The following is a 25,735-nucleotide window of genomic DNA, read 5'->3' as shown; positions in this document are numbered from 1 at the left end:
ATCTAGGTGACACATGACTGCATATATGCAGACTATATACTTACAGCCACACGCTCTCGCCGGAGAACGCTCAGAGCGCACAGTGCACGTGATGTGAGGATTCACAAGTCTGCAGTCACATAGGCTACAAGTCTGCAGTGACTTTAAAGCTCCGCTCAACTCCGTGCTGGGTGGTGACATCACACGTACTGACACCCGCCAGGTCAAGTATGTGATTGGCAGGTATTGTGCACCTGTCCTAAAGTGGCATTTGAGCCCCTTCCTTCTGACTAGGGCAGGAGCAGATTACTGCCACTTGTGCATACGGCATGGCCGGTATCAGTAAATGGCACATAGCCCTGCCCATGCGGCCACGGCTCCTCCTGGCACGGTGTAATACCTCAACACTGTTGGTTAGTAGTGTGTAAGATGCATAAATCTGCATTGAAGCTGTATACACAAATTTATTTATTTATTTTTTTTTACTTTTAGGTAAACCGAAACAATAACAAATAGTTAGCAAAATATATACAGACCATTGAAGGAATATTCCTTGCCTAAAATTAGCTGCCATGTGCTTCATTTTATGAGCGTTTTGTGTTTTCTCAGGTTACAGCGGTTGATTCCGATCCGGGGTCAAATCCAAGACGATGTCCGTCTGTCTGACCGAAGAGCAGAAGAGGAGAATCGAGGAGAACAGGCAGAAGGCTTTGGCCAGGAGAGCGGAGAGACTCGCCTCCCAGAAAGACAGAGTTAATCCGAACGCGCCCCCCATTTCCAATACCAAATCTCAGCCAAGCGGAGGCAAGCACCTGCAAAATGCACAACCGGCCTTCAGCACAGCGGCGGCCAAAAATGAAGACTGGAAAGGGAATGGTGTTAAATACATCACTCCAAATACTGGAAACTGCGGTGCGAATGCATCGGACAATGTCAAGAATCCGCCACGTGCACAAACTATCTCCAACACCCTGGAGAACGCAGCGACGGCTCCAGCCGAGGTGGATTATATGACGACCTCCTCTAATGTTAGTGCCGGACAAACACGGCAACCAGACGGAGCCAAAAACTTTCTCCAAGAGTCCCACAAGTCTCCGGATAACTCGCACAGGACGCACGACGACGAGCGTTCTGGTCCCAGGAGAGCTGGGACGGAGCTGATAAAGAGCATCAGTTCTGCTTCTAAATTCTATGGATCGGGGGCATCAACAACCCCCTCTAAGACCACGGTGCCTGCGCCACAGACAGACGGGAGGGAGACTACAGCCGGTGCCAACAGCTTCGAGGCCGTACCTGCCAAAAAAGGCGCGATCGGCATAAAAGGTCGTTGCGTCAAACACGCCGGAGAGCGGTTCCGGGTAGAGGTCGGATATAATGTGCAGCTCATCGCCCTCTTCAAAGGGATTCCCAGCAAAAACTATGGTGAGCGCATCACATGGTTCTCTTCTCATTAATGTATTTAATCCGTCGTCCAGTAGTCCAGAAAGTCAGAATATCTGATAATCTGCCGCTTATTACTGACACGAGTGAATTCATTAGACCTTGCTACTGATGTCTGATAATCCAGAATATTTGATGCTGGATTTAAACAAAACTGTTTCTTATTCACTGACAGCAAGCAGGGATATTGGAAAATGTGGATTTGAAGCAAAGTATATTAGAAAATTGCAGAAATAATTTGAGCTCAGTGGGTCGGTCTTCTGAAACCCTGGTTCCTGTGACGGTGGGTCCGGCCAGATTGAGCCCCCCTGGTCTGATGAGTGTTTGCACTACTGGGGCACACGGGGAGGATTTGCCTTCTTGGGACCCCCAGATGACGCAGCACTGTATGATAATTCTGGTATTGCAGCCTCGTGTTTGTGCGAGGAGCGAGGCTGCCGTCCCGCTCTGACGGAGGAGATCTGTTAAGGAGTTAAAAGATCTCCACTGTTTAACCCATCGAGTGCTGCAATCAATGCCGATCTGTGCATTTAAGGGGGCAGCGCCTCAGGTGGGGACCCCTCTGATTGAGCCACAGGGAATCTCTATGACCCCCTCGTATGCATTTGTACCTAAAATTAGGCTCATTCTGCAAAAATAAAATCCCCATACCGATATGTGGAGTAAAATCTACCAGATTTAATTTCTCTGCCGATTTACTGTATTTCTCTCCACATCCGTAGTGTGACCCCGGGCCCCCTTCTGCAGGTCTCCTGTGCTATCAATCCTTCATTTCTATCCACCATTCAGCTGTACAGGAGCTATTGTTCTCTGTAGTCAGCCATGTCAGGCTATTTGTAGTCTTTTCCAATCATCACATATTTCTACTTGTGGTTTATTATTGATGTTTGGTTTATTCTTCTTTTTTAGATCCTGCAACTAAAATGTGGAATTTCGGCCTGGAGGATTATCCGAGTCTGAGTGAGTATAGGAGCGACGCCTCACCCTGTGTGTAACACCTGAGTATTCCTCCCTTATACTCTGGTCACATCCAAAGCTGCATTGAATTGTCTCCTAGGCGGCTTTTAGCACCCCGGCTGCTCATCGCCCTGCAGCCCGGCTGGTCCTGTGGTACTTGCATTGTGCGACGCCGTACATCGCAGCATTCGCTGAAAACCCTCCACTTCCCCATCTCCCACAATGCAATAAAGTGTGAAATACTGTATTCTGCATGGAGCATCTGTGGAATATACAATTAATATATATCTATATATATCTATATATATCTATATCTAACAACCCTCCTGTCTGTCTGCAGTGAGCGAGGTCCAGAAGCTGCAGAACGTCACCCTGAAGCCCCTGGAAGGAATGGAGGACATCGATATCCCCGCACTACTGTCCAGTGCCAGCGGGGGCGCCAGCGCTCTTCTAGCCATGTGCAACAACTGGCAGAGACCTAATGCCGTCTTAAAGGGCAAATGCCTGCTATTGTCTCGTTCTCGCTTTGAGGTGGACATCGGGTATCACGTGGAGGTGATCGGTCTGTTCAAGCAGATGAACTCTCGGAATTACGGTAAGAAGCGGATTGTGTCTGGTTATTGATCAGTGGAGTTGGTGCAAATCGATTCCCAAGACCTGGTCCCATCATCCGTGTCAGTGATCTGTGGCTGCTGGACGGGAGCCATGCAACGGACTCTTACCTGATGGCACACACGGCTCGTCTCTTGATAAGCTGGCCTGGCCTGACGTCCCAACAGAAGAGGAGCGGGGGCTGCCATCGCCCCCTACAGGTGCTGCCATGTGATCGGCCATTGCTGGCTCCCAGTAGTATTCTGCATGGCGACCAAAGCAATCATTAGCTGACTTTCTCAGACTCCTGACTAGTAAACCTTCTTTGTTCTGCAAAGTTGCCAGACTTATGAGTATCTGGATTTGGTAAATCGGGATAACTGACCCAATGGTTGCCAGAATCTGACATCTCTGGGCCACAATGACCATGGTTACCGGTACAGCTGACATGCGGGTTGTCATCCAAACTTTTCCAGGCTCCTGAAACTTACTGACTTCCAATATTGCTAAAGAAATAAAGCCGATGTGTTGTGTAGGAGTGCGGGTCAGTCCCTATGGGAGCGGCAATGACGGACACATTGGTTCTTGCTCAACTTCTCCAAACTCATCCTGCGTTTTTTTTCAGTTTTACTGCTCAGGACGTCAGGTGATGACTCTGCCGTCCGCTATATTGGGGGGCATATTGGTTGTTGTCTATCTTTCCTAACTGAAAATAAGTAGATGCTTGGAAAGAATAAGGTCTATGTAGTTAAATGAATTGTCCAGGACTTGGGTATACATCCTCAGGATTGGTCACTGATATCAGATTGGTGGGGGTCCAGCACTAGGCGCCCCCCCCCCCACCAATCTGCTGATCACAGCCGGCCGAATGTACAGATCCATACTACTCCGTTACACTGTGTAGGTGCTGTGCTGCTCCGGCTCTGTATGTTGCGACCAGCTGATCGGTGGGGTGCAGGGTGTCCGACCCCCGCCAATCTGATATTGATGACCTATCATATCTATTAATATATTTTGGACACCTCTTTAATGACACCTCATACAGATCTGTGATCAGACCCTGCCAGTAAGTAAAGGAAAGCCGCAAACGGCCGGGGTCTGACCTGAGAAGAGAGGTGAGGCAGCCACGCTTTACATTTCAGCCACGTCTGGAGCCGTTTCTACAAGACACCTGTCCGGCAGCGGAAATTCCAAGACTTTATCTCTCAGAAATGCAAAAAAAAAAAAAAAAAATAAAAAAAAAATAAAAATAAATAAATAAATATATATATATATAAAAACTGCTTTGTCTGAATCGTCCCTTACCTGACCAGGTCAGATTTTTATCCTCCAGGTGTAAGGAAGAATATTTGCTGATAGCAGAGATAGTGAAAATGGTGAGCAGTTGCAGCAGTGTGTATAAAGCCCTAGATCGCTTCTTTGTATGATGATTATATGCGGTGGACGAGTTACCGTGATATGAACACCGGCAGCTGTTCTGCTCGCTCGCTTCATCCACGAGTGCACGTCTTCTCAGTAGGGTGAGAGGAGTACGTCGCTTTCAGATTCCTGGCACCTGCTTGTCTCACTTCAGAAGGAAACGATCAGGCATGTTGAAATCCAACAGTCCAATCCTCTCTTTCCCCAACATCACCAGTTAAAGGAGGGTAGTCAGGAGGCACCATACAAATTATATGGCCGTCCCAACCCTCCTAATTTGTGTGTTCAAGGCAGCGTTCATCTGATATACATGGCCTCCTGCTGATATCAGCCCCGAGCTATCTGCACCCAAACTCAACAGGACAGCCGGCTGTGTACAGGAGTTACATCAATTCTACACCAACAAAATGATTAGAAAGTTTCATGAAAAACTTTAGAGAAAGTTCCTTAATTACGAAGTAAAAAAACTATTTAGTGCAGTCACTTATGACGAGGCGACTTATTGAGAAGTTGTGTCCTGTGTATAGGGGATTTCGGTGTCAGCTCCTCTGTGCTGCTCTCAGCTCTTTTATAAGGTTTCATACTTTGTTTAATACTTTGGTTACTTTATTGCTTTTTTTTTTTATCTTTAAATTCTTATTTCATTACAGACATGAAAACCAGAAAATGGAGCTTTCTCCTGGAGGATTACCAGAAACTGAGTAAGCTTCTCTTCAACAGTTCACAATTGGGCTACGACTGCACAGATCGCATTTACACCACAAATCTAACAAAATCTGCACGCAAATCCACAGCAGTAAATCCATACTAAATCTGGTGCAAGTTTTGCTTGGTTTTGTAAGTTGTGCACTCGCCGTACTGATCCCCCCATCACTCGCTCTATGACAGTTGCTGGGGTCCTGTCGGTCTCTATATCCCGACCTCCTGCTGCAGACGCCTATAGACATTGAATGGGGCGGTGATGTGCATGAGTGCTTATCTGTCCATTCAGTTGTGGAACCCCACTCAGCACTGTTCTCTGGATCGGTGGGACCCCCAGTGATCTGTAAATTTCCTATAGATCTGTTAATCATGGTGGACCTGCCCCTTTATTTGGCATCCAACTGCAGCTGTGATTCTCCATGTGTCTGCTGACGTCGCTGCTCTTATTATATTCCCCAAGTAATCTATGACTAATAGTTTCCTGGAAGAATCGTCCATAAAGAGCTGTCCAGTCTGGGGAATGGAGTCACCTGCTATCCGAGCTGCATATGGGGGTCTGTTCCAGGGTCACCTCGTATTCACAGTCCTTTCTTTGTGGCTCTTAAAACAGTGCATGTCAACTTTGGAAATGGGGGGTCAGTCCTGGGGTCACCCGCAGATCTGCTGTCTTTACTGTGTACTGTATAATGGTACATGTCTTTGCTGCGGTCCTGTCATCTCTGTGTATGGGGGTCTTTTCCGGGGTCACCCGCAGATCTGTCGTCCTCAGCCCACTTCTCGTATAACAGTTCATGTCAGGATAACATTGAATGTGACCGGTGTCCAATGGGCTAATTGGCTGCTTGCAGTGAGAATGGTGCCGCCATGGTGGTTGTATGAGAGGGGGCACAAGGAACGTCCTGTCGTCCCGCTCTTCTCCTCCACGGCACCAAGTGTCCGCAGCTTATAATGGTGCAGGAGCGATATAAGAAGAGTGAGATCAGTCACATCTTATTACCGTACAAACGGCTGATAACAGGATGGGTGATCGCATCCACCTGTCCTACCATCCTCCTGTAACAAGCTTGTAGTGACTGACAACAGAGAGCAATAAATTACATCCACCTTTCCTGCAATTATCATCTCCCCGGAATAAAAGGGGCCATTTTACTTAACCCCATGTGTACTGTTCCTTGCTTCTGGAGCTGTAAAATAGTGAGAAAAAACAGCAATTCTGCAACAGGTTGGAAGATGTTGGCTGTCACTAATCCACTGAGATCAGTCCGCCATGCTGCAGTCCCGTTTAACCCCTTATTATGGGGATGTGACACCTATGGAACACACTTGTATGTTATAGCGCCGCCTTGTGGTCTACTAGGGAAATTACTTTTATTACTTTTGAGCACTGACGCTTTGTTGGTGGGATCCCACTCATCCGCTTTTTGCATCTCTGGCAGCGGGCAGATATACACAGTATACAGTGACTGTTCTCAGGTATTGCCGCTCCCATGGCATGGCTCTGCAGTATCTAAGTCCAGGACATCCGCTTAACACTGCTGATTCTGTACTGTGCCTTTTACTAGCAGCCTACACGATGCAGGTGACTAGCTCAGAACTTTCTAGATCTACATTTACCAGATGCCCTTACAAATTACAATCCCTGTTGCCTGATCCTAAGCGTTGATGTCTCTTTTGCAGTGGAGGCCTTACTAAGAATACAGCAAACAGAGGTAGAGCCTCTCCCCAGACCTGTGGTTCAAGCATTTGCCTCTCAATTCGATAAAACGTGTGTAAGTCGCTCTGAGATCCCGGATGTGGACCTGTCCGTGGTGGACTTCAAGCTGGAGAGCAGCCTGATGCCGTTCCAGAGGGAGGGGGTGAAGTAAGTGAAAGACGTGACCCGAGTGCTGCTGGTGGCACCGTTGCACGGGTCGCGGCACCGTTGCACGGGTTTCGGCACCATCGCACGGGTCGCGGCCTGGAGAGTGCAGCTGTGCTAGGCGAGGCAGTGGTGGATGAGGCGCTGAGTGGTGGTCATTATCACACATGATGCAGAGGGCAGAGTCCGCACCTCTTGGAAGTAATAATACTATAACACCACCATCTGAGGCAAATGTGGCAGGAAATAGGGAGGCACCTAAGCAATGTAATTGACCAGCAGAGTCTTAGTTTATGAGATCTGTCAGCAGATGGACCCCTGGTCTCCAGCGGATAATCTCAGCTGTAAAACCTCTGCTGATTACTGTAGGGTCGATGCGGTAAGACTTCACGTGCACCCAGTCCGCAGCCACTTCAGTGTCGCCTCTCCCCAACTCTGCCGTCATGATCCGACCAGGAGAAGACAATCTAAGCAGTAGGGTCCGGGACAGTAACAAGAAAGCAAGACCCTGTGGCGTAATCCCAAGGGCAGGTTCCCAGGGGGTGGCTGCTTAGTATATTAGGAAAAATTGCTGCAGTTTACAGTATCAGCAAAGTGGATGAGAATTAGGAAATGTAGTTCACTCTGAAAAAATAGGATTTTTAATATGCAGCGGGCCAATTAATGCTGCGGATTGTAGCCTATGCATCGCGTATCTGCAGTTTTCTGTGCTGTTTATGATTTGCACGATCTCAGTCCTCTGGGTGCATAACCAGAAGATTGATTTGTCATGATGTTGGGCGATGCCGCGTTGTACTGACAGAAGCCTCTCCGGCCTCCTTCTGGGTGGCCTCGCTGCGTAGCTCCGCTGCTGTTTCTAGTTTCCTAACTCCTCTCACTTATTTTCAGCTTTGCCATCTCACGGGAAGGTCGTCTGCTCCTTGCTGATGACATGGGCCTGGGGAAGACAATCCAGGCCATCTGCATCGCCGCCTATTACAGAAAGGAGTGGCCGCTGCTTGTGGTGGCGCCATCCTCCGTCAGGTTTACCTGGGCTGAGGTGAGGAGTCTCCTGGCGTTCAGGTGCATGCATGTAACTACAGGTTTAGTCTGTTGTGTCTGTATCAGTAGATGATATGTGAGCCGCTGTGTGTCCGGTCCGTGATGGAGGAGGCTTCCTACTCTCTCTCTCCCAGCTACAACTCCCATCGTGGTCTTGAAACCTCCATTACCCAGGTGGCCTCTGATCTGTGGTCCAGGATTCACCCCCCCCATCCTTATTTAGGCTTTCCATAGATGGCTGCCGTCCGTCAGGTCAGACAGCATCAATGTTATAGTCACCGGTCGCGACAGCCAGTCCGCCAGCCTCATCAACATCGTCAGCTTCGACCTCCTCGGGAAGATGGACAGGACAATTACCTCCAACTTCCGAGTCATCATTATAGTAAGTGCCCGCTCTTGCCCCGCCGGACCCTTTTCTTAGAATATCTGCCCCGTTAGTCACCGGTTCCTAATTTATTGTTTCAAGGACGAATCTCACTTTTTGAAGAACGGAAAGACGGCCAGATGCAAGTCTGCTATGCCCTTGTTAAAGGTACACGACGCCCTGACTATAGCGCCCCCCTGTGTGGGATGTATGTGGTTACACCTGTGATGTAAAGGGTAAGTGCCCGAAGTTCTGTGTTATACGGATGTGACAGAAGCAATGCACCGTGAAAACGTCTGCGGCTTTGATTTACTTTTCTCAACATTTCAAAGAGCTCTGCTTGCTGGCAGTGAATAGCAGCATTGCTTACTTTTTGGCTGCTGAACACGTTCTTCCAGAATTGGGGTGCGTCGTCACTCCACTTTCTTAAGATCCTGAGCGGCGCAGTGTTCGATCACTAATAGACACAAGCCTCTTGTGTTTCGTAGAGCGCAAAGAGAGTCATCCTGCTGTCCGGCACCCCGGCCATGTCCAGGCCAGCGGAGCTATACACCCAGATCGCCGCCGTGAGACCCAGCTTCTTCCCACGTTTCCACGACTTTGGGGTCCGATACTGTGACGCTAAACAGGTGAGTGTCGGGTGACCCTATAACAGAGCCGATATCGGTGATCGGAAAATGTCATCGCCTTCTCCTCCCTAGATGCCCTGGGGATGGGATTACTCCGGATCCTCTAATATGACCGAGCTGAAACTCCTGCTGGAGGAATCCATAATGATCAGACGGCTGAAGTGCGACGTGCTCTCCCAGCTGCCCGCAAAGCAGCGCAAGATGGTGGTCGTCGCTCCCGAGGGCATCAATGCGAAGACGAAAGCAGCGTTAGTCGCAGCCGCTAAGGAGATGGCGCAAGGTTTCAAAAGCGTGAGTTCCCAAACATCCAGCCCGATACATAATGTGGGAAACATTGTAACAAGATGAAGATCGGTCTCCATAGCAACAGACTACGGCAGGTCCTGTGTAGTCAGGTCCCAACACGCATCCTAGATGCCCACCTCCTAGATCAGGGATGTCCAACTCAAAAACACAGAGGGACAAAATTAAAAACTTCCACAAAGTTGCGCGGGCCAACCTTGATATTTATTAAAAAAAAAATCTTAGTGTTCGTCAGGGTCACAGAAGAGCATATCTCACAACTTTGCAGCCCTTACAGAGTAATTTTCCTCCTATTGAAGCCCCTAGATTGCCCTTTCATTGCCCCTATAAAGTATAATGCCAACAAAAGTGCCCCTCAAACACAGTATGATACCCCCACAATACCCTGCACACGCATGGTATGATGACCCGACTATACCCCCGACCCCCTCAGCTCACCCTGGAAAAGTATGGTGACCCCAACACAGTATGATGCCCTTCACACAGTATTATGGGCCCCACATAGTCCTCCATACAGAATAATGGCCCCCACATAGTCCTCCATACAGTATAATGGCCCCACATAGTCCTCCATACAGAATAATAGACCCCTACATAGTCCTCCATACAGTATAATGGGCCCCACATAGTCCTCCATACAGAATAATGGGCCCCACATAGTCCTCCATACAGAATAATGGGCCCCACATAGTCCTCCATACAGAATAATGGACCCCACATAGTCCTCCATACAGAATAATGGGCCCCACATAGTCCTCCATACAGAATAATGGGCCCCACATAGTCCTCCATACAGAATAATGGCCCCCACATAGCCCTCCATACAGTATAAAGGGCCCCACATAGCCCTCCATACAGTATAATGGGCCCCACATAGCCCTCCATACAGTATAATGAGCCCCACATAGTCCTCCATACTGTATAATGAGCCCCACATAGTCCTCCATACAGTATAATGGGCCCCACATAGCCCTCCATACAGTATAATGGGCCCCACATAGTCCTCCATACAGTATAATGGCCCCACATAGTCCTCCATACTGTATAATGAGCCCCACATAGTCCTCCATACTGTATAATGAGCCCCACATAGTGCTCCATACAGAATAATGGGCCCCACATAGTCCTCCATACAGAATAATGGGCCCCACATAGTCCTCCATACAGAATAATGGGCCCCACATAGTCCTCCATACAGAATAATGGGCCCCACATAGTCCTCCATATAGAATAATGGGCCCCACATAGTCCTCCATACAGTATAATGGCCCCACATAGTCCTCCATACAGTATAATGGCCCCACATAGTCCTCCAAACAGTATAATGAGCCCCACATAGTCCTCCATACAGTATAATGAGCCTCACCTAGTCCCCCATACAGTATAATGGCCTCACCTAGTCCCCCATACAGTATAATGGCCTCACCTAGTCCTTCATACAGTATAATGGCCTCACCTAGTCCTCCATACAGTATAATGGCCCCCACATAGTCCTCCATACAGTATAATGGGCCCCACATAGCCCTCCATACAGTATAATGGCCCGCACATAGTCCTCCATACAGTATAATGGGCCCCACATAGTCCTCCATACAATATAATGGGCCCCACATAGTCCTCCATACAGAATAATGGGCCCCACATAGTCCTCCATACAGAATAATGGGCCCCACATAGTCCTCCATACAGTATAATGGGCCCCACATAGTCCTCCATACAGTATAATGGGCCCCACATAGTGCTCCATACAGTACAATGGCCCCCACATAGTCCTCCCTACAGTACAATGGCCCCCACATAGTCCTCCATACAGTATAATGGCCCCCACATAGTCCGCCATACAGTATAATGGCCCCACATAGTCCTCCATACAGTATAATGGGTTCCACATAGTCCTCCATACAGTATAATGGCCCACATAGTGCTACATACAGTATAATGGCCCCCACATAGTCCTCCCTATAGTACAATGGCCCCCACATAGTCCTCCATACAGTATAATGGGCCCATATAGTCCTCCATACAGTATAATGGCCCCATATAGTCCTCCATACAGTATAATGGCCCCACATACTCCTCCATACAGTATAATGGCCCCCACATAGTCCGCCATACAGTATAATGGCCCCACATAGTCCTCCATACAGTATAATGGGCCCCACATAGTCCTCCATACAGTATAATGGTCCCACATAGTACTCCATACAGTATAATGGGCCCCACATAGTCCTCCATACAGTATAATGGGCTCCACATAGTCCTCCATACAGTATAATGGGCTCCACATAGTCCTCCATACAGTATAATGGCCCACATAGTGCTCCATACAGTATAATGGCCCCCTCATAGTCCTCCCTACAGTACAATGGCCCCCACATAGTCCTCCATACAGTATAATGGGCCCCACATAGTCCTCCATACAGTATAATGGGCCCCACATAGTCCTCCATACAGTATAATAGGCCCCACATAGTCCTCCATACAGTACAATGGCCCCCACATAGTCCTCCATACAGTATAATGGGCCCCACATAGTCCTCCATACAGTATAATGGGCCCCACATAGTCCTCCATACAGTATAATGGGCCCCACATAGTCCTCCATACAGTATAATAGGCCCCACATAGTCCTCCATACAGTATAATGGGCCCCACATAGTCCTCCATACTGTATAATGAGCCCCACATAGTCCTCCATACAGTATAATGGGCCCCACATAGCCCTCCATACAGTATAATGGGCCCCACATAGTCCTCCATACAGTATAATGGCCCCACATAGTCCTCCATACTGTATAATGAGCCCCACATAGTCCTCCATACTGTATAATGAGCCCCACATAGTGCTCCATACAGAATAATGGGCCCCACATAGTCCTCCATACAGAATAATGGGCCCCACATAGTCCTCCATACAGAATAATGGGCCCCACATAGTCCTCCATACAGAATAATGGGCCCCACATAGTCCTCCATATAGAATAATGGGCCCCACATAGTCCTCCATACAGTATAATGGCCCCACATAGTCCTCCATACAGTATAATGGCCCCACATAGTCCTCCAAACAGTATAATGAGCCCCACATAGTCCTCCATACAGTATAATGAGCCTCACCTAGTCCCCCATACAGTATAATGGCCTCACCTAGTCCCCCATACAGTATAATGGCCTCACCTAGTCCTTCATACAGTATAATGGCCTCACCTAGTCCTCCATACAGTATAATGGCCCCCACATAGTCCTCCATACAGTATAATGGGCCCCACATAGCCCTCCATACAGTATAATGGCCCGCACATAGTCCTCCATACAGTATAATGGGCCCCACATAGTCCTCCATACAATATAATGGGCCCCACATAGTCCTCCATACAGAATAATGGGCCCCACATAGTCCTCCATACAGAATAATGGGCCCCACATAGTCCTCCATACAGTATAATGGGCCCCACATAGTCCTCCATACAGTATAATGGGCCCCACATAGTGCTCCATACAGTATAATGGCCCCCACATAGTCCTCCCTACAGTACAATGGCCCCCACATAGTCCTCCATACAGTATAATGGCCCCCACATAGTCCGCCATACAGTATAATGGCCCCACATAGTCCTCCATACAGTATAATGGGTTCCACATAGTCCTCCATACAGTATAATGGCCCACATAGTGCTACATACAGTATAATGGCCCCCACATAGTCCTCCCTATAGTACAATGGCCCCCACATAGTCCTCCATACAGTATAATGGGCCCATATAGTCCTCCATACAGTATAATGGCCCCATATAGTCCTCCATACAGTATAATGGCCCCACATACTCCTCCATACAGTATAATGGCCCCCACATAGTCCGCCATACAGTATAATGGCCCCACATAGTCCTCCATACAGTATAATGGGCCCCACATAGTCCTCCATACAGTATAATGGTCCCACATAGTACTCCATACAGTATAATGGGCCCCACATAGTCCTCCATACAGTATAATGGGCTCCACATAGTCCTCCATACAGTATAATGGGCTCCACATAGTCCTCCATACAGTATAATGGCCCACATAGTGCTCCATACAGTATAATGGCCCCCTCATAGTCCTCCCTACAGTACAATGGCCCCCACATAGTCCTCCATACAGTATAATGGGCCCCACATAGTCCTCCATACAGTATAATGGGCCCCACATAGTCCTCCATACAGTATAATAGGCCCCACATAGTCCTCCATACAGTACAATGGCCCCCACATAGTCCTCCATACAGTATAATGGGCCCCACATAGTCCTCCATACAGTATAATGGGCCCCACATAGTCCTCCATACAGTATAATGGGCCCCACATAGTCCTCCATACAGTATAATAGGCCCCACATAGTCCTCCATACAGTATAATGGGCCCCACATAGTCCTCCATACAGTATAATGAGCCCCACATAGTCCTCCAGACAGTATAATGGGCCCACATAGTCCTCCATACAGTATAATGGGCCCCACATAGTCCTCCATACAGTATAATGAGCCCCACATAGTCCTCCAGACAGTATAATGGGCCCACATAGTCCTCCATACAGTATAATGAGCCCCACATAGTCCTCCAGACAGTATAATGGGCCCCACATAGTCCTCCGTACAGTATAATGGGCCCCACATAGTCCTCCATACAGTATAATGGCCCCACATAGTCCTCCATACAGTATAATGGGCCCACATAGTCCTCCATACAGTATAATGAGCCCCACATAGTCCTCCATATGGCATCACGAGCCAGAGTTTGACGTGTATCCCAGATACACACACAAACTGCAGGAGAAGTATTGTATAGAGATACATGTACCACAGTCTGTGCAGCCGAGACCAGGAAATCGCTCCAATATGTTCCCTGTTGTTACAGAAAGTGCAAGAGAAAGAAGCGCTGCTCCTCTTCTACAACAGGACGGCAGAAGCCAAAATCCGATGTGTTATGTGAGTGACGCTTCAGGGGAGGAAGAGAACTAGACCCCCTATATCTGAGGAACAGGGTCTTGTGTAATGTATGTACACAGTGACTGCACCAGCAGAATAGTGAGTGCAGCTCTGGAGTATAATACAGGATGTAACTCAGGATCAGTAATGTAATGTATGTACACAGTGACTGCACCAGCAGAATAGTGAGTGCAGCTCTGGAGTATAATACAGGATGTAACTCAGGATCAGTAATGTAATGTATGTACACAGTGACTGCACCAGCAGAATAGTGAGTGCAGCTCTGGGGTATAATACAGGAGGTAACTCAGGATCAGTAATGTAATGTATGTACACAGTGACTGCACCAGCAGAATAGTGAGTGCAGCTCTGGAGTATAATACAGGATGTAACTCAGGATCAGTAATGTAATGTATGTACACAGTGACTGCACCAGCAGAATAGTGAGTGCAGCTCTGGAGTATAATACAGGATGTAACTCAGGATCAGTAATGTAATGTATGTACACAGTGACTGCACCAGCAGAATAGTGAGTGCAGCTCTGGAGTATAATACAGGATGTAACTCAGGATCAGTAATGTAATGTATGTACACAGTGACTCCACCAGCAGAATAGTGAGTGCAGCTCTGGAGTATAATACAGGATGTAACTCAGGATCAGTAATGTATGTACACAGTGACTCCACCCGCAGAATAGTGCGTGCAGCTCTGGAGTATAATACAGGATGTAACTCAGGATCAGTAATGTAATGTATGTACACAGTGACTGCACCAGCAGAATAGTGAGTGCAGCTCTGGAGTATAATACAGGATGTATCTCAGGATCAGTAATGTAATCTATGTACACAGTGACTGCACCAGCAGAATAGTGAGTGCAGCTCTGGAGTATAATACAGGATGTATCTCAGGATCAGTAATGTAATGTATGTACACAGTGACTGCACCAGCAGAATAGTGAGTGCAGCTCTGGAGTATAATACAGGATGTATCTCAGGATCAGTAATGTAATCTATGTACACAGTGACTGCACCAGCAGAATAGTGAGTGCAGCTCTGGAGTATAATACAGGATGTATCTCAGGATCAGTAATGTATGTACACAGTGACTGCACCAGCAGAATAGTGAGTGCAGCTCTGGAGTATAATACAGGATGTAACTCAGGATCAGTAATGTAATGTATGTACACAGTGACTGCACCAGCAGAATAGTGAGTGCAGCTCTGGAGTATAATACAGGAGGTAACTCAGGATCAGTAATGTAATGTATGTACACAGTGACTGCACCAGCAGAATAGTGAGTGCAGCTCTGGAGTATAATACAGGATGTAACTCAGGATCAGTAATGTAATGTATGTACACAGTGACTGCACCAGCAGAATAGTGAGTGCAGCTCTGGAGTATAATACAGGAGGTAACTCAGGATCAGTAATGTAATGTATGTACACAGTGACTCCACCAGCAGAATAGTGAGTGCAGCTCTGGAGTATAATACAGGAGGTAACTCAGGATCAGTAATGTATGTACACAGTGACTCCACCCGCAGAATAGTGAGTGCAGCTCTGGAGTATAATACAGGATGTAACTCAGGATCAGTAATGTAATGTATGTACACAGTGACTGCACCAGCAGAATAGTGAGTGCAGCTCTGGAGTATAATACAGGATGTATCTCAGGATCAGTAATGTAATGTATGTACACAGTGACTGCACCAGCAGAATAGTGAGTGCAGCTCTGGAGTATAATACAGGATGTATCTCAGGATCAGTAATGTAATCTATGTACACAGTGACTGCACCAGCAGAATAGTGAGTGCAGCTCTGGAGTATAATACAGGATGTATCTCAGGATCAGTAATGTATGTACACAGTGACTGCACCAGCAGAATAGTGAGTGCAGCTCTGGAGTATAATACAGGATGTAACTCAGGATCAGTAATGTAATGTATGTACACAGTGACTGCACCAGCAGAATAGTGAGTGCAGCTCTGGAGTATAATACAGGATGTAACTCAGGATCAGTAATGTAATGTATGTACACAGTGACTCCACCAGCAGAATAGTGAGTGCAGCTCTGGAGTATAATACAGGATGTAACTCAGGATCAGTAATGTAATGTATGTACACAGTGACTGCACCAGCAGAATAGTGAGTGCAGCTCTGGAGTATAATACAGGATGTATCTCAGGATCAGTAATGTAATGTATGTACACAGTGACTGCACAAGCAGAATAGTGAGTGCAGCTCTGGAGTATAATACAGGATGTAACTCCGGATCAGTAATGTAATGTATGTACACAGTGACTGCACCAGCAGAATAGTGAGTGCAGCTCTGGAGTATAATACAGGATGTATCTCAGGATCAGTAATGTAATGTATGTACACAGTGACTGCACCAGCAGAATAGTGAGTGCAGCTCTGGAGTATAATACAGGATGTAACTCAGGATCAGTAATGTAATGTATATACACAGTGACTGCACCAGCAGAATAGTGAGTGCAGCTCTGGAGTATAATAAAGGATGTATCTCAGGATCAGTAATGTAATGTATATACACAGTGACTGCACCAGCAGAATAGTGAGTGCAGCTCTGGAGTATAATAAAGGATGTATCTCAGGATCAGTAATGTATGTATATCGTGACTCTTGTAATGAATTTTGTGTGGCTCTCTGATGATATAGAGAGGCATTATAATTACTGTATTTTTCGGACTATAAGACGCACCCAAGTTTTAGAGGTGGGAAATAGTGAAAAGAAAACTTGCTTGCCTCTTATTCTGGACCCACAATAGGCAGAGAGCGGGGTCACACTGGCTGGGGCTGAGGCTGCGGAGGCGGCTGGCGTTGTGGCAGCGGGAGGGGGCTGTGGCTGCAAGGGGGGGCTGTGGCTGCAAGGGGCTACGGAAGCGGAAGGGGCTGTGGCGGCGATGGAACTGTGTTACACAGTAACGAGCGGCGGCAGCAGCAGCAGGTTTGTGGGCGCAGCCATGAATTCACTATGGCCGCGCTAGACATCAGGAGGTGGGCGGTCCCTGGTCCAGATCGCGCGCTGCAGTGACATTACTTAGGAGGCAGGGCCGGTGATGACTGCGCGCTGTACTGTTCTGCGTTGCCCCGGCCCTGCCTCCTAAGTAATGTCACTGCAGCGCGTGATCTGGACCAGGGACCGCCCACCTCCTGATGTCTAGCGCGGCCATAGTGAATTCATGGCTGCGCCCACAAACCTGCTGCTGCTGCCGCCGCTCGTTACTGGGTAACACAGTTCCATAGCCCCCTCCGCTGCCGCAGCCCCCTCCGCCCCCACATCACAAAACGGTACATTCGGACCATAAGGCGCACCCCCATTTTCCCCTATAATTTGGGGTAAAAAAAGTGCGTCTTATGGTCCAAAAAATACGGTATGTATTTATGATAAATATTTCAGGGGGTTGATATGAGTTACATATATCCTGTGCAGACGTCTGTTCGGTGTGTAGATGATAATGGTCTTCGTACATATTGGACATTTGCAGAGAATACATCCTGGATCTGCTGGAGAGCGGGCGGGAGAAGTTCCTGGTGTTCGCCCATCACAAGCTGGTTCTGGACAATGTCTGTGAAGAGCTGGGGAAGAAGGTGACCCGAGATTCTCCATCTTCACCTACGGTTACACGAATGTGATTAATTGGTGGTTGGTTTAATGTCTGATCATCTGCCCTCAATTCAGTTAGCTAAAAGCTCAGAACAGACAGGCAGACGAGTTGTTTGGGACTTGGCGTCTGACAACCCCCTTGAGAAGACTGGTTGTTAGTCAGCGCACCCCAGTAACTAGATGTGACGTAGCTGTTATTTTTCTGCAGTAAGTTGTGTGATTCCTGCAGCCGGGGGTAAATCGGGTCGTTCCTGCGGCCGGGGGTAAATCGGGTCGTTCCTGCGGCCGGGGGTAAATCGGGTCGTTCCTGCGGCCGGGGGTAAATCGGGTCGTTCCTGCGGCCGGGGGTAAATCGGGTCGTTCCTGCGGCCGGGGGTAAATCGGGTCGTTCCTGCGGCCGGGGGTAAATCGGGTCGTTCCTGCGGCCGGGGGTAAATCGGGTCGTTCCTGCGGCCGGGGGTAAATCGGGTCGTTCCTGCGGCCGGGGGTAAATCGGGTCGTTCCTGCGGCCGGGGGTAAATCGGGTCGTTCCTGCGGCCGGGGGTAAATCGGGTCGTTCCTGCGGCCGGGGGTAATCGGGTCGTTCCTGCAGTCTGTGATGCCGCCTGCTGCTTGTAGTCTGGTCTTGTTACCTTTGTTTCCAACTGTATTATCAATCAATTATTCTACGAACAATGGCTCATCCCTTTAACCTCTCCGATCCTGGCGTCTGACTTTTATGTCTCTTACTAATCCTGGCTGCATGTTTTTCTAGAACGTAGGATTTATCCGCATTGATGGAGCCACCTCCTCAGCTGATCGCCAGTCACTTTGCCAAAGATTCCAGTTTTCGGAGAAGTCCTGTGTCGCTGTGTTGTCCATCACGGCGGCCAACATGGGGCTGACCCTGTCCTCAGCGGACTTGGTGGTGTTTGCGGAGCTGTTCTGGAACCCGGGGGTGAGTGCCGTCTTCCTTTATGAGGAGGGAGGTAGGGGAATCGCTTGTCTGCACCTCTGCTACATGAACATGATTTCAGCTCTTTTGATTTTGGGTGAAAAGTTTTGCATTTCGGTAGGATTTGCCTTTAATTACAGATGAGTACAGTCACACTTGTGTCCCCGGGGGTCTCTGCGGCCAATGCCGCCGCCGCCGCTGTCACATTTGTGCTGTAAACAGAAGTGAAGGTCCAGTAAATCCGCACCTAATGAATCCGCGAAGCTTTGTTCTCCCAGCGACTTCCAGGAATTGTGGCCGCTGAACTCGCGGAGACGCAGATGCAATCAGCCTCATGGAGCTCTAATGCTCCCCACGTCGGCTCTTCACCTCCCTTCACCTGACTGAAGCGTGCGGGGGCGCAATGTTCTCCCAGGAACTCAAGTTCAAAGTATTTCACATTTCCAAAATAGTCACCTTAAACCCAGCACATTTCATGGTGGAAGGCGCACGGCTTAGATTTAGGGAGAGAAAAACAGAAAGTAATCAGATTTAGGCACAAATATGTCTGGACGAAAGCTGGGTGACAAGCAGTGTGGCTGCGCTTACAGCTCTTTTTTGGGTCTGTTACCCTGCCTTCTTTGACTCCTGAATGGCTTGTAATACAGGGATACATCCCACAATACTATATAACTGAACATTCAGAGTCTAGGAAAGTGAGGTACACCAAAACCTATTCTAAGGATACGTGATGACTTGCAGATCACTGGGGTCTAATCACTGGGTCCCAGCAATCCCAAGAACAGGACCATCAGCTGCCACATTGAAATAGATCAGAAATTCTTAGGTTATGGGTCAGCTGGAGATAATGGGGCTCTGTACTACACCCTCCCCAACAGTCTCATAGATGGTGAACGGAGCAGTGGCTTGGCCATATGGCCAGTTCTGTTCTGCGCGTGCGCGCTCTCCCTCCTTGTACGCCTCCTCTCTGCGCACACGCTCCCTCCCTCCCCGTACGCTCCCACTCTGTGCGCTCGCTCCCTCCCTGTACGATTCCTCTCTGCGCACACGCTCCTTCCCTCCCCGTACGATTCCTCTCTGCGCACACTCTCCCTCCCTCCCCATACACTCCCTCTGTGCGCTCCTTCCCTCCCCGTATGATTCCTCTCTGCGCACATGCTCGCTCCCTCCCTCCCCGTACACTCCCTCTGTGCGCGCTCGCTCCCTCCCCGTACGATTCCTCTCTGCGCACATGCTCCCTCCCTCCCCATACACTCCCTCTGTGCGCTCCTTCACTCCCCGTACGATTCCTCTCTGCGCACATGCTCCCTCCCTCCCCGTACACTCCCTCTGTGCGCGCTCGCTCCCTCCCCGTACGATTCCTCTCTGCGCGCACGCTCCCTCCCTCCCCGTACACTCCCTCTGTGCGCGCTCGCTCCCTCCCCGTACGATTTCTCTCTGCGCTCGCTCCCTCCCCGTATGCTCTCTCTCTGCGCTCGCTCCCTCCCCGTACGATTTCTCTGCGCGCATGCTCCCTCCCCGTACGATTCCTCTCTGCGTGCACGCTTCCTCCCTCCCCGTACGATTCCTCTCTGCGCACATGCTCCCTCCCTCCCTGTACACTCCCTCTGTGCGCGCTCGCTCCCTCCCCGTACGATTCCTCTCTGCGCACATGCTCCCTCCCTCCCCATACACTCCCTCTGTGCGCTCCTTCACTCCCCGTACGATTCCTCTCTGCGCACATGCTCCCTCCCTCCCCGTACACTCCCTCTGTGCGCGCTCGCTCCCTCCCCGTACGATTTCTCTCTGTGCTCGCTCCCTCCCCGTACGATTTCTCTTTGCGCTCGCTCCCTCCCCGTACGATTCCTCTCTGCCCGCACGCTCCCTCCCTCCCCGTACACTCCCTCTGTGCGTGCTCGCTCCCTCCCCGTACGATTCCTCTCTGCGCGCACGCTCCCTCCCCGTACGATTCCTCTCTGCGCGCACGCTCCCTCCCTCCCTGTACGATTCCTCTCTGCGCGCACGCTCCCTCCCTCCCTGTACGATTCCTCTCTGCGCGCACGCTCCCTCCCTCCCTGTACGATTCCTCTCTGCGCGCACGCTCCCTCCCTCCCTCCCCGTACGATTCCTCTCTGCGCGCACGCTTCCTCCCTCCCCGTACGATTCCTCTCTGCGCGCACGCTTCCTCCCTCCCCGTACGATTCCTCTCTGCGCGCACGCTTCCTCCCTCCCCGTACGATTCCTCTCTGCGCGCACGCTTCCTCCCTCCCCGTACGATTCCTCTCTGCGCGCACGCTCCCTCCCCCCACGTACGATTCCTCTCTACGCGCACGCTCCCTCCCCTCCCGTACAATTCTTCTCTGCGCGCACGCTCCCTCCCTCCCCGTACGATTCCTCACTGCGCGCACGCTCCCTCCCTCCCCGTACAATTCCTCTCTGCGCGCACGCTTCCTCCCCGTATGATTCCTCTCTGCCCGCACGCTCCCTCCCTCCCCGTACAATTCCTCTCTGTGTGCTCACTCCCTCCCCGTACGATTCCTCTCTGCCCGCACGCTCCCTCCCTCCCCGTACACTCCCTCTGTGTGCTCCCTCCCCGTACACTCCCTCTGTACGTGCTCCCTCCCTCCCCGTACGATTCCTCTCTGCGCACATGCTCCCTCCCTCCCCGTACGATTCCTCTCTGCGCACATGCTCCCTCCCTCCCCGTACAATTCCTCTCTGCGTGCTCGCTCCCTCCCCGTACGATTCCTCTCTGCCCGCACGCTCCCTCCCTCCCCATACACTCCCTCTGTGCGTGCTCGCTCCCTCCCCGTACGATTCCCCTCTGCGCGCACGCTCCCTCCCTCCCCGTACGATTCCCCTCTGCGCGCACGCTCCCTCCCTCCCCGTACGATTCCTCTCTGCGCGCACGCTCCCTCCCTCCCCGTACGATTCCTCTCTGCGCGCACGCTCCCTCCCCCCCGTACGATTCCTCTCTGCGCGCACGCTCCCTCCCCCCCGTACGATTCCTCTCTGCGCGCACGCTCCCTCCCTGTACGATTCCTCTCTGCGCGCACGCTCCCTCCCTCCCCGTACGACTCCTCTCTGCGCGCACGCTCCCTCCCCTTACGATTCCTTTCTGCGCGCACGCTCCCACTGTGCGCTCGCTCGCTCCCTCCCCGTACGATCCCTCCCGGTGCGCTCGCTCCCTCCCCATATGATTCCTCTCTGCGCGCTCGCCATAGGTTCTTTGTATAATCCCTCTACACTTTGCATATTAACGCTTTCGTCGCTCTCCTGTTCTGTTGCAGCTTTTGGTTAATAACATAACTCGTTGGCTCCACATTCTTGATTGTTTCTTTGTAGATTTTGATTCAAGCAGAAGATCGGGTGCACAGAATAGGTCAGACGAGCTCCGTCAATATCCACTACCTGGTAGCCAAAGGAACAGCGGACGACTACCTGTGGTAAAAATAAATCTTAATTCACCACACGTATGTTGTTTTACACAGCTACAATCACTTTTGTCGTAATTGTCTCCGTTGTATCTCGGTATCCAGGATGTGCTGCGGCTGTTGACAGATCTTTCTATTTCTCTGCTTTTTAACAGGCCAATGATTCAGGAGAAGATCAAGGTGCTGGGCCAGGCGGGTCTGTCAGAGGCTAACTTTTCAGAAACTACAGAATCTACAGATTATTTCTATAAGGTGAGAAGGGCTACGACATCTACACATCACAATACTGTGTCCTATCTATCTGTGTGTGATCTATCAAGTATCTATCGACTTAATCTCAGATCTATAGTTCATGTATCTCTCACATATCTATCCATCAAAAAAACAAGCCGCACAATCCAAATGTGGGTGCAAACCGTCATCCAAGGAAAGTAGAGGAGAAATTACTGAATTGTCAAAAATAGAGGAAGGTACTCCCAAGTCTGCAAGTGAAAAAGATCAGGGGGCTCGATTCATCAATTGCAATTTTTTTTAAGTTGATTTTCTTTTTTTTTGGTGTTTTCTCCTCCAAGTTGTTTAAAATGCCGCTCGGAGGTTCATGAATTTTGCGCAAAATCCAAGCTGCTCTTTATTTTTCTCATTGACCTTTTTATGCATTGTCAGAGTAAGAAAAAGTTGCATGTTGCAAAACTTGCACAAAACATTTCAGACGTACAGAAATTCATCCCATGAACTGGAGTTCAACTGTGCAAAAAAAGAAAAAAAAAAAAAAAATGTTCTGAGCTTTTAAAAACTTTGTAATTTGATGAATCGGTTGCAAACGTCTGGGAAGCAGAGTGAACAAAACTTATAAGATAAACTTCAAAAAGAAATAGAATAAGGAGCGAATAAAAGACCAAAAATAGACAAAAAAAAAACAACAACACATGCAGCAATGAAGCAGGCCTGATGTCTTTATTCACCAGAGGTAACGTCTCAGCCTCTCGTGAAGATTTAGTCCCTGGCATAGTGTCCTTCGCTACCAATAATCCCTGCGCTCTATACTATGTTGGTGATATCTCTCTTTTCACATCTTTATGAATTTAGACACGTTATCACCTGGATGTGATGTGGGATTATAGGGTATTTCTACGCTTTTTATATAAGTATCTGATCTATTCAGCAGTGTATGGATATTCACGTTGGTCGTGCTGATTCATTATGTAACTTTCCAGCAATTCCAAAGTTTGTGACTTAATTAATTGTACTCATTGGACATCTCTGTATAGATCCCTGCGTTTGCTCACTGAACGCTTTGCTGATATATGTTGCATCACAGACATGCTCGATTCCTCGCCAGACTTCACAATATTTTTCTGCAGCTTAAAGTTACACAAAAGTTTTGCACATTTTCTAAGTGTTTTATGCCAGAAATCTGGTAAAACCTTTTGGATGAATCGGGGGCCAGTGCATCAGTCTGGCTCATATTTGCCCGACCTCAGTGACCTGTGTTATTATCAGGGTCTTTTTTGAGGATTCTCAGATTATCTCAGTCCGACGTTTTGATTACAGAGCATCAGACTCTGCAATATGGAGCCCCGTGTAATCATTCCTGTGTGGACCGGCCTCCGCTCCGGACTACCAGAATTCCTCTCTATGGTTGGACACTTTTACTTCTGGTTGGTGACTCGCTACAAACTAAACCTCATCTCATGTGATATTTACACAGGACCCTAAACAGAAGAGCATATATGAGCTGTTCCAGAGGTCGTTCTCGCAGGACGGGGCTGCGGATGACGCAGATGAAGCTCTGCTCCTGGAGGCCTGCGAGGAGTTTGACCAAGAACCTCCTGATGGAAACATCTGCAAGAAAAGAAAAATTGAGGATTATTTCTGACCTTTAAAAATTGTTCACAGCGCAGCGTGTGATTGTATATTCGTCTATTTTGTTAATATCATTTCATAATTAAAGATAAATATTAATAATAATGCGTCGTCTGTTCCCTCATTCACAGATCACTAATTGTCTGCAGCCTAAAGCGGCCCTCTGACGTTATGTAACAAAAATAATAAATTACCAAAAGATGAGAAGTACGTTGTGAATGTACCAGGTGCCATCCTGACCCTGAGTTACATCCTGTATTATACTCCAGAGCTGCACTCACTATTCTGCTGGTGCAGTCACTGTGTACGTACATTAAATTACTGATCCTGAGTTACATCCTGTATTATACTCCAGAGCTGCACTCACTATTCTGCTGGTGCAGTCACTGTGTACATACATTACATTACTGATCCTGAGTTACATCCTGTATTCTCCTCCAGAGCTGCACTCACTATTCTGCTGGTGGAGTCACTGTGTACATACATTACATTACTGATCCTGAGTTACATCCTGTATTATACTCCAGAGCTGCACTCACTATTCTGCTGGTGCAGTCACTGTGTACATACATTACATTACTGATCCTGAGTTACCTCCTGTATTATACCCCAGAGCTGCACTCACTATTCTGCTGGTGCAATCACTGTGTACATACATTACATTACTGATCCTAAGTTACATCCTGTATTATACTCCAGAGCTGCACTCACTATTTTGCTGGTGCAGTCACTGACTACATACATTACATTACTGATGCTGAGTTACATCCTGTATTATACTCCAGAGCTGCACTCACTATTCTGCTGGTGCAGTCACTGTGTACATACATTACTGATCCTGAGTTACCTCCTGTATTATACCCCAGAGCTGCACTCACTATTCTGCTGGTGCAGTCACTGTGTACATACATTAAATTACTGATGCTGAGTTACATCCTGTATTATACTCCAGAGCTGCACTCACTATTCTGCTGGTGCAGTCACTGTGTACATACATTACATTACTGATCCTGAGTTACATCCTGTATTATACTCCAGAGCTGCACTCACTATTCTGCTGGTGCAGTCACTGTGTACATACATTACATTACTGATCCTGAGTTACATCCTGTATTATACTCCAGAGCTGCACTCACTATTCTGCTGGTGCAGTCACTGTGTACATACATTATATTACTGATCCTGAGTTACCTCCTGTATTATACTCCAGAGCTGCACTCACTATTCTGCTGGTGCTGTCACTGTGTACATGCATTACATTACTGATCCTGTACTGATCCTGAGTTACATCCTGTATTATACTCCAGAGCTGCACTCACTATTCTGCTGGTGCAGTCACTGTGTACATACATTACATTACTAATCCTGAGTTACATCCTGTATTATACTCCAGAGCTGCACTCACTATTCTGCTGGTGCAGTCACTGTGTACATACATTACATTACTGATCCTGAGTTACAAACTGTATTCTCCTCCAGAGCTGCACTCACTATTCTGCTGGTGGAGTCACTGTGTACATACATTACATTACTGATCCTGAGTTACCTCCTGTATTATACCCCAGAGCTGCACTCACTATTCTGCTAGTGCAATCACTGTGTACATACATTACATTACTGATGCTGAGTTACATCCTGTATTATACTCCA

The 25,735-nt window shown here is 48.6% G+C and overlaps 1 protein-coding gene across 1 annotated transcript in view; it reads left to right on the top strand.

The window, feature by feature from the left end:
• Positions 1 to 24,190, top strand: part of SMARCAL1 (SNF2 related chromatin remodeling annealing helicase 1) — a 29,283-nt gene extending 5,093 nt beyond the window's left edge. The window contains exons 2-17 of the mRNA XM_073647458.1: positions 589 to 1,401; positions 2,329 to 2,379; positions 2,717 to 2,971; positions 5,037 to 5,087; positions 6,766 to 6,949; positions 7,835 to 7,985; positions 8,211 to 8,369; positions 8,454 to 8,519; positions 8,840 to 8,980; positions 9,053 to 9,271; positions 14,179 to 14,249; positions 17,757 to 17,859; positions 18,630 to 18,812; positions 22,134 to 22,234; positions 22,378 to 22,474; positions 23,931 to 24,190. Coding sequence (XP_073503559.1) covers positions 630 to 1,401; positions 2,329 to 2,379; positions 2,717 to 2,971; positions 5,037 to 5,087; positions 6,766 to 6,949; positions 7,835 to 7,985; positions 8,211 to 8,369; positions 8,454 to 8,519; positions 8,840 to 8,980; positions 9,053 to 9,271; positions 14,179 to 14,249; positions 17,757 to 17,859; positions 18,630 to 18,812; positions 22,134 to 22,234; positions 22,378 to 22,474; positions 23,931 to 24,098 — 2,772 coding nt within the window. The 5' untranslated portion in view covers positions 589 to 629 and the 3' untranslated portion in view covers positions 24,099 to 24,190. The remainder of the gene's footprint in view (positions 1 to 588; positions 1,402 to 2,328; positions 2,380 to 2,716; positions 2,972 to 5,036; positions 5,088 to 6,765; positions 6,950 to 7,834; positions 7,986 to 8,210; positions 8,370 to 8,453; positions 8,520 to 8,839; positions 8,981 to 9,052; positions 9,272 to 14,178; positions 14,250 to 17,756; positions 17,860 to 18,629; positions 18,813 to 22,133; positions 22,235 to 22,377; positions 22,475 to 23,930) is intronic.
• The last annotated feature ends 1,545 nt before the right edge of the window (positions 24,191 to 25,735 follow it).

This window comes from Phyllobates terribilis, unplaced genomic scaffold (assembly GCF_046119375.1).
Source record: "Phyllobates terribilis strain yellow unplaced genomic scaffold, ASM4611937v1 Scaffold_9__5_contigs__length_417890890, whole genome shotgun sequence".
NCBI lineage: Eukaryota > Metazoa > Chordata > Amphibia > Anura > Dendrobatidae > Phyllobates > Phyllobates terribilis.
Note: the sequence above shows the minus strand (reverse complement) of the source record. Positions and strands in the feature narration are given on the sequence as shown.